The 9807-nt window shown below is 39.4% G+C and overlaps 1 protein-coding gene across 1 annotated transcript in view; it reads right to left on the bottom strand.

Annotated features, from left to right (window-relative positions):
* Positions 1-3567: 3567 nt before the first annotated feature.
* The window catches only part of LOC137979546 (putative deoxyribonuclease TATDN3), a 23541-nt gene continuing 17301 nt past the window's right edge, over positions 3568-9807 (bottom strand). Inside the window, exons 9-11 of the mRNA XM_068826815.1 lie at positions 9754-9807; positions 9241-9321; positions 3568-3846 (exon numbers count right to left, since the gene is read on the bottom strand). The exon at positions 9754-9807 is cut by the window's right edge and continues 59 nt beyond it. Of these exons, the coding sequence (XP_068682916.1) occupies positions 3703-3846; positions 9241-9321; positions 9754-9807 (279 nt within the window). The 3' untranslated portion in view covers positions 3568-3702. The remainder of the gene's footprint in view (positions 3847-9240; positions 9322-9753) is intronic.

The raw sequence follows: 9807 nt of genomic DNA, 5'->3' as shown, positions 1-9807 counted from the left end.
TTCTCTATCGCACTTATACTATGTTTCTCTGCTAACTACAAGCAATTTTCTGAGCCATGGCTTTGGCCATTCTAGGGGATGTACTTTTCCGTATCCCAAGAAGGATTAGCAAAAACAAAAAGATAAGTAAATAAACATCTCATAGATCAAATGATCCATCCTTATGTGCTACACTCCTTCAAGTTCAGTGCAGTGACTGGTCTTGTAAATCAGTTGCACGCTGATGTTTACCTATTGCAGAGTTTCATGTTTGGTGATGCATTGAAAGAGATGCTGGCAGCAGTAAAGGCGGTGATGTGGCAGGACTTGCAGAATGGGCCATTTCCGAGTTCCTGTTAGTCTCGGTTTCGAAGTGAGTCTTGGTGCTCAACTATTGTAAGGGAATTGAGTTTGATTTGCATAAGAATACGCAACACATTTACATTTAAATGGTTGTGCACCAGGACTCGCTTTGAAACTGAGGCATGCAGCAACTCGGAAATGGGCTATTGCAATTGCAGGTGTTTGACAACTTTAATGTGGATATCTGTAAAACTGAAGATTTTCTAACTTCTATTCCATGTATAGGACGCTATCAACCAACCTCTAGAGACACCCATAACAACAGAGAAACGCACGACTTCTGGTGTACGAACAAAAGAAGCTAATCAGAGATCTTTTGTTTTCGTCCACCAGCATGGCGGCCACGACGACAATTGCTCCAGCTGGAAAAAAGAATATGGAACAACAACAATTTATTGTCCGCTTGCCTAGAGCGGTTTTCAATTGAGTGTCGAAAGTAATTAGTGAATGACTTTGGTTTTGCATTACTTCACTCAGTGATTGGTTCAAAGTTCTCGGGCCACTTTTTCAACCAATTAGAATTGAAACCAAAACCAATCGTGGTTCGTGCGTGCACATTTTCCCGCGCTAAGTGTCGGCTACGTGTAATTACTTCGACTTTTGATTGGTTTACTGGATTGTCTCCGTTCTTTTTGATTGGCCAAAGTAATTACTTTGGTTTTGGTTTTACAACACTCTTTTGAAAACCGCTCTAAAATAAAAATTAATTACAATAGAAAATATATAATCAAATATAGAGTATACTAGATGTCTAGAATAGCCATAACGGCTAGCAGAGCTAGACAGCCAAAGCAGAGCTACAGTAGTCAGCATGGACTAGCCTGCGTAGTCAACGTTGTTTTCTTCCCGCGTTCTCTCCCCGCCTCCCTCCCCTTAAACGCCTGCTACGCAGGCTACCATAGACGGTCGTCAAGAATGTGGAAAGCGAAGCGGTGAACAAAACGTCTGGGTTACAATATTCGTGGTAATTTCAGATCCATCGAATATTCATTTATTTCATTCATCAAATCCTTTCACGGGAATACAAGAGCCCCACAAAGTTGACCTCTTGCCAAATGAGTGCATGGTTTCATAGCTCAGTCGGTGGAGCATTGCAGGTCCATCGGGCATACTAGTTTCAAAGACCGCTGCAAGATATCTCTTCCATAAGTATACCGTCATTGTAATGTTTTCCGGTATCTCATTTTCAGCGGACAAAAGTCACGGCTCCAAAATTTCACGGCACACAACTATTTCAACTTGACACTTATCCCGCTCAAATGGTGTTTCTTCCAGACACAATCAAATCCATAGTTATGGCATTCATCTCTTGTATTGTCTTTAGCGCGGTGGAACCAATATCAAACAGTTAATAATCATTTTTACAAGGTATTCAGTTTTGTAATTAATGTAATTTCGGTATAGCTGGCGCCCCAACAAAAGCGCTTCTGAGGTGTTACCCTGAAAATAACTGAATCCATACCTGCTTACGCTACGCTATCTAGGTTACACTGAGAAGCACTGAATTTAACTTCAGCTCCTAACTTCTGAACTGTTTGAAAGTTAACTCTTTAATTAAGCCCCAAAAGTGCTAATTATAGATTTTACTCAGTCTAACGCCAGACGATTTTACTCGTCAATCGGGCCTCCCTCGGGGCTTAAAGAGTTAATTAATTAAAGACTCCAAAATAGGGCGAGTTTTTACTGTTGTTGACGAAGCACCACAAAGTAGACCTCTGCTGCTTCCAGAGTGGAGCTAACATCATAGCAGACCCTCTGCAGCGTCAACTTCATTGGCCAGAGAAGGTTTTCCGCAATAATTAAATCTCCAATTTAGTTTCCAAGAAAATAATGCTGCGCAAACAAGCTCAAATGTTATAGAGATTACGATTTCCAAGATATTGTCAATTGATATTATCAGAAACCCATAAGGGTTGAAACGTGTAACGCGTGTTTACAGCTTCCGAATATTCAGTGCGAACTGATTGGTTGAATGTTTCATTGCTAAGTACCATATTTGGAAACCCCTCGCTCTTGTTGTTCCAAATATGGTACTTAGCAAATCGAATATTCAGAAGCTTGTTTCCAAGCACACAAGGGGCCGTTACACGTTTCAACCCTTATGGGTTTCTGATATTATATCAACGTGTCAAAAGATCTACCTTGATACAATGATTGTAAGCTAATTGGAGATCATATCTGAAAAGGAAACTAAGAACTTTTATTAACAAAGAGATAAATCATTCTGAAAAAAAGTCGTTTCAAAGTAATGGATCAAATTAGATCCTCGCCTATTTACCTCCACCCACTCACTAGTAGAAGCCATATTAAGGACGGTGCCTACAATTGTTATTGCGCATACGTTCTGCGCATCTTGAGATACTCGGATTTCCTATCGGTGATGCATACTAATACAGGGATATTTTTGCGCGGTTTAACATTATGCAGAGAAAGTGGATCTTAGTAAGTACTACTGGTATCTAAAAAGAAAATTGGGGGTAACCATGCATTTTTCAGCGATAATTAAGCTTCAATTTGAGAAAGAACGCCATGCATGTCTTCGTATTTTAAAGCTTTTTACAAATATTGTTCATGAATTATCTTTGAAAAATGCGTGGTTGCCTCCAATTTTCTTTTTTGATTTCAATAACACTTGTTAAGATCTACATTTCCCACATAATCATAAACCGTGGGAAAAATACCTTTGAATTAGTAGGCACCTTCCTTAATTCTCACTTTGAATTGTGTCGATTGAATAAGGTCGCATCCGTAGACAAACCGTAAGTAATCAATTTACACAATAGTATAGGGTAGGTTTGGGAATCTAAAGCTCTTGACAAATCAGTCGACAACACAGTGACAATTTTCTTTCTGTCAACAGCAATTTTCCATTCTACCAAACGCAAGAAGAGTATAGCTTTGTTTATAGCTCTCAACAACGTTAACGTGATAATTATAGATGGTTATGTCTGGTAAATACAGCTATCCGTATACCCCGCCTCCATTGTGAGGGCCAACAACTTGTTGCAGCCATTAATGACACAGGTCAGTAACTACGTCAAGGAATCACTGGGTATCAGAAGACCTTGAAAGGCATCAAGTCCTGTCTCATACTTTTCTTTGGATTCAACGCCATGAGTGCTTCGACAACCTCTGCTTCGTGGAATTTGCGAGACTCAAATCGAGGAACATGAGCTATTCTGTTATTGTCTATCATTAGCCATTGTAGCAAAATAGTTTGCGAAATAATCAGCCACTTGGAATTGTGGGAGTTTTATCGTCAGGGAAATTTTATTCCCATCAATGAGCTTTCAGCAATAAGCTCTGTAGTACATTTTTATGTTAGTCTTATCACGGTTAAGAGACATCCACTCACAGAAATCACTTCGTAATAAATCTTTGAAGTTTAGGAAACAATTTCAGTGCATTTTTTGTAGTTTCCTCGTAAACGGTTTTCACTGGAACTCCTTTTATTCTTGCAATAACGTCGCAGCAAATGCGGATGTTTTTGGGTTCATTTCTTGTCTAAAACGGAAGGCAAACCAAAATAAATATCAATTATTATCATTATTACCATAATAAATGTTTAAAATCCGATATGTTGAGTTCTACCGACCATTTTGATTGACTCAAAATCTCGGTTATCAGCTTATACACCGTATGATCGGGAGAAATTGGAAGCAAAGATTATTAAATACACCATGGAATTATACGGAGCCCAAACACTCACATATTGAAATACATGAATAGTTAATGCACTTCCGCGCAGGTTATGAAAGGCAAAACTTCAACCGGCAGTTTGCATTGCTTATCGTAGCGATTATTTGTTTAAAAGTAAACAATATTTGTTTCAATATTTGCTCTAAGAGCACAGTGTCCTCATCGAGAGAGCGTACGCTGTTTACAATAGGGAGCTTAAGCATGAGACGCTTTTGTCAACACGGACGCCAAGTAGCCAAGGTGAAACTGGCTCGAGACCGGCGTCTGTGACTTGACTTCTTTGCATTAAGCATGTCGCGTCAGTGATTTTACGGCATCGCTAGTTAATTGTACAGCAGATATGATTCTTTGTCTTCTTTTTTAATACTGAATCATGACTTCTTCAAGAAGGAAATTAAAAAAAAAAAACACGTGTCACGGTCAGAGAAGAAAAAAAAAAAAAGATCAACAAAATCAGTTAGACAAAAATAAAAGACTGAACATACTGAAATAAACTAACATTTACTTGAAAATGAACATTGGAAACACCACTTAAAAGCCGACGCACAATGCCATCTATTTCCTAACAAGTTTCCAGCGGAGGCCAACAGCTTTTCGCGCAGAGTAGCGAAACTTGAGCAGTACAAAAATTAACGCGATAAATTTCAGCTTTGACGGGATTTTTTTCATATATAAAAATGCCTGTGGGGTGAACGTGGGTCTTTGGAGAAAATTTATTTCAACGGATTTTTAATGCGACAGGGTGTTTACGCTTTGCGCTTAAGGCAAACGGCAAACACGGTCGGGAAGAAATTTGCTGCCTTCTAAAGCGTAAACAAAGTTATTTCCATTCAGCATCTACATGTATCTTGCCTAGGAGGTAAAAGATAATGTCTGAGCTCCTCGGCCTTCTTAAAAAATAAGGAGTAAGGAGGAGGGGGAGCGAAGACATCATCTGATTTAATGCACCTTTTCATTGTTTTTTTTTTTGTATTTAGGCGCACCTTTTCAGTCAGTCGCTAGGAAGTCTGGGTAATCAAAAAGCCCGTTGGGATTTTGGAGTTTTTACTCATTTCAACATTAATTAATTGCCTTTTCTCAAGGGGGCTCAACTAAGTTTCATTGCAGAATTAACTGAATAGAGTGTAATGTGAAGTGCTGGATTTCCATCCCATATGAACCATGTGAGCGTTAGCCCTACTGATGGAAATGGGCCCACACAAGGACAGAGAAAAACTCTGACCAGGGTGGGAGCCGAACCCACGACCCTCGGGTTAGATCTCCGCCGCTCTACCGACTGAGCCACAAGGCCAGACGGGAGCAGGCCGCGGGAACTGAAGATGTTAAAGTCACAGCAATGAACATGTACAAGTACAAGGAAAGGTTACGTTTATACAAACGTTGGCCGTGTAGCACTTTATATTTTAAACAGAATTAACTGAATAGAGTGTAATGTGAAGTGCTGGATTTCAATCCCATATGAACCATGTGAGCGTTAGCCCTACTGATGGAAATGGGCCCACACAAGGACAGAGAAAAACTCTGACCAGGGTGGGAACCGAACCCACGACCCTCGGGTTAGAAATCCAGCACTTCACATTACACTCTATTCAGTTAATTCTGTTTAAAATATAAAGTGCTACACAGCCAACGTTTGTATAAACGTAACATTTCCTTGTAAGTTTCATTGCAGTTTGGTGGATGTTGTTTGTGAGCAAACATGTTCAGTTATTTCGGCAAGCGTTCGTTTGGGATTCCAACCCTTCCGATTTGATGTGTGTTGCTTCCCGCTCTCTCCATTTTTATCAGGTTCTCCCGATTTATTCTGAGCACAAGGAATTTTCTTTCTTTGCGATCTGCGAGTAAAACGTTACGTATTACACTTTCTTATCCTATAATGTCTCGCCAAGTTTCTCCATTGAACACCCCGTGTTGTGCAAACTCATACGGCCAGCAGTCTTACTTCATTTAGCCGCTCCAAAAATGGCGGACAAGTATTTCTACCTTAAAGAATTGATGGTTTTTGCAGAGACGTCATCAAATTCTAAAATCAAAACCGCAAATTGTCTTGAAATTTTATCTTTCGGAGGTCGAAGATGACCTAGAAATAATTTTTTTCAAGTTTCGAGTTCTATGACGTCTTTCGCTTTGAAAATTTCCGAATTGTCACCTTCCGTGACACCATGATACAAAGTTATTTGGTTTTAAAAAAATGTCTATGCCTATGAAGCTCAGCAGTCTGAGCGTTTTAAGTACATTAGGTCATACACATGTATTTTGTCTCATGAGCGAAAAGTAAGCGCTTTCATCGCCAAATGAATTCCAGATGTTCTTGTGGATTTCTGGCCAATAAGGCGGCTCCATACAAACTCAACAAAATTGCGTGAAACGCTTCAACAAATAACTCAGAAACGCTATATCACACAGACCTGAGAATTGGTGAGGTGACCTATAGATGTGTCTCCAACAACATTCAGAGTTTTTGGCTTACTTCATTGGACTGTTTCGATTTTAAAATACAATAAAAAACGTTCTCTGGCTAAAAATTTTGAAAAGGAATATAAGCTGTCGGCTGTCGATCTACAGCCTTCCACGGAAAAACATTGAATGTAAATTAGTGAAACATATACAGAAAAGGCGAGATAAAAGTAATACAAAGAACAGAGTAAAAGCATGAAAAAAGGTGGCTATGGTTTAAAAAGAATGCTATACTGATTAGGAATCGGCTTAGAGTTATTGTCAGCATACTTGGTAGCAGAGATGTGCCAGGCCCCAAGAGTTTTTCTAATACGAAAAGAGCCTTAGTCGATAACACGTTAGGAATGTAAAAACATGTGCTAATGGTCAAACATTGCGAAACATGCGTGGTCTTTCGGTCATCGCATTGATTTCAATCATTCTCGAGTTATCGACAAAGGCTCTTTTCGTATTAGAAAAACTCTAGAGGCCTGGCACACCTCTGTTACCAAGCATGCTGACAGTAACTCTAAGCCGATTCCTAATCAGTATAGCATTCTTTTTAAACAATAGCCACCTTTTTTCATACTTTTACTCTGTTCCTTGTATTACTTTTATCTCGCCTTTTCTGTATATATTGCACTAATTTACATTCATTTACATTCATTTCATTAATTTACATTGTTGCGTGACAGCGAAAATGATCTATACCACAAAATGATGTCAAATGCAGGAAATGCCACTTGAGATAAACTAAATTTGCAAAATTTCCTGGGGCGATAACCCCCCCCCCCCTCCCAACAGGCTCGCGCCTTAGCCTCTCGTGTGAGCGCTGTGAAACGAAACCAAAGAGAAGAAATTGATTTAGACGATTGACTCGACCACATTCTTTCACATTCTCTTGACATGTTTGAAGTGGATGACGCAATCGATATCACCGACATGTTTGAGAGTGGTGGCCCTAGTTTGGTGATGGTGGGGAGATTTCCAGCCGCAAAGGGTGAGAATCCTTTTGTGACGCCTTGTGTTACTGGGCATCGATCAGACGCCCTTCAGAGTTACAAAAGAGAGACGGAAGAACAACAAGTAAGAGTTTCCAAAATAGTTCAAGGACAGTCAGGTAATAACACCAGTTGTGTAGAAAATTTTGGTGGTGTGGAAATAGGCCTAAGGTTAGCTTTTATGAATGTTTAGGATACTTTCTGTATTGGTAAAACAATGACCTGTGACATGAGACCTGTGTTTTTTACCTGCCTTGTGCAAATTCCAAAATTAGGTGCTTTAGGGACAATTACTTTGAATGTTTCTGGTGGAAATTGTAATATAACGATTAAACAATAACCAGTCCAAGATTGCAATCTTCAAGTATATCTGGCAAAAGTAAGAGGTACTGTAAAAACAAAGGTTGGTTTTCTCCAAACTTTTGTGATTACCCAGTTGAAACAAAAGGTCATTATTGCAAAATAAGGATCTCTTATTCCACCTCAGTGACTACAATAATAACCTCCAGTTCCAGCTCAATAACAATATGGTCTTACATACATACATACATACATACATACATACATACTTAATTGACCGCCTCCATAGGGGCTTTTCAGGGCCAATGAAACACAACGAAACAACAACTGTTACGAATCCCAACTGGCCGGAGGCAAACCAGTTGGCTATTTACAAGTGCAGCGGGGAAGTTGAACCAGGGAATACCAGGACCAAATTCAACGAGTGGTCAGAGTGGGTCTTGAACCCGGGATCTTCGGATATCAAGGCAAGCGCCCTAACCACTGGGCCACACTGCCTCCGTTCCATTACAATAGGAACATACTTGATTATTGAAAATAACGACCTGTTCAGAACAATTGAAAGGTGCATTCACAGTTACAGACTAAATTATGATAAGTGAAAAACAAGTTTAAGGAGGCTCGAATGGGTTTTCAGATGAGCACGCGCGCGTAAGCGACACACGCAATTCTAAAAACTGCTCGCGTCAGCTAATGATTCAAAATGGGTCACCAGAAATAAACAAATACCGCTAATTTCGCTCACCTTTCTTCTAATTTCTATACATATGGAATATAAACAGACATCTTCTTTTCACGAAAACTACGAAAATTGTACACAAACGGTTTAATGGTCACTTATATCCGTTTGTGTTGGCCTGTAGCTCCACTCGCGCGTGCACTCGAATGAGTGGGTGACGCATGCGTAAATGCTGATCTTGTAACCCCCTCATTTTTCCTGAATTTGCAACTCTGCTTCCGGACAGTGAATTTTTTTCATTTTTTGCATGTTAGCTTAGATTAATTTAAAACGTTTGCCTTTCAAATTTTAACAAAATTCTGTCGGTGAAAAAAAAGATTAGAGACACATTTCAAAAAGGCGATTTTTCTGAAAAACTGACCTACAGATTTTGTTGAATTTTAAATATTTTAGAGATTATTTCTAACATTATCTGGTAACGCTGAATGGGAAGATTTGACCGTCCTGTTTTTTTCAAAAAAGACAATATATCTTGATTTTTAAGGCTAAAACAAATGCCTTACATTGTTGCCATGGTAATGTTATTTTGGAACTTAATACCCTGGCCAAATTTCGTCTTGATATGATTACCCTAACTGTACCTAAGAACAGAATATGTTTATTTGTTTGAAAAAACGAGAAACTATTTCGAGCCTCCTTAAATTAAAGGACTTTTTCATGGTTTCATGACAAGCACCAGCCTTTTGTTTGCCGTTTACCGCAACTCATAAGACAATAAGTTACCTGTTTTTCGGCAGCCAAAGCCGGTGAATCCGTTTCCAGCAGAAGATTTGACAGAGGCACATTTTTTACAAGCTTCTCTTTCTAAACCATTAAAGAAAAAGTTTAAAACTTGAGATCCCACTAAAACCAGGTAGTGGCATCGTGCCGTTCACCCTGGTTGCTGCATAAGATGTCATCCTATCATGCACATACTCATGGAGATCTCCTGATGTTCCCTCTTTCCCATATTTTCTTTCTGTCACTTTCCATTTTCCCTTTCTGTCAACCCTCGTGACATTGTGTGCTTTTTTGGTTCGATCAGACACCTTCTGTTAAAGGACAGCACGACAGCGAGTTCTTTCATGAAAGATTTTGCAAACAAACTGGATTTATCCTTTCATCATCGGGGTTCCACACGCAACCTACCGGTAGTTCTTTATAACGCAACGATATAAGTATTTAACGTGTTTACCAGGACAAACGAACTTCGACTGACGAGCCACAAGGTACACGTATGCCGTATGTTATCTTTACCTGAGGCGAACGAACTATGGATGGTGGAATGGAGAAATAGTATCCAGCTTCTAT

This window comes from Montipora foliosa, chromosome 12 (genome assembly GCF_036669935.1).
Source record: "Montipora foliosa isolate CH-2021 chromosome 12, ASM3666993v2, whole genome shotgun sequence".
Classification (NCBI taxonomy): domain Eukaryota; kingdom Metazoa; phylum Cnidaria; class Anthozoa; order Scleractinia; family Acroporidae; genus Montipora; species Montipora foliosa.
The sequence above is the reverse complement of the archived record's forward strand: the minus strand, read 5'-3'. Positions and strand labels throughout refer to the sequence as shown.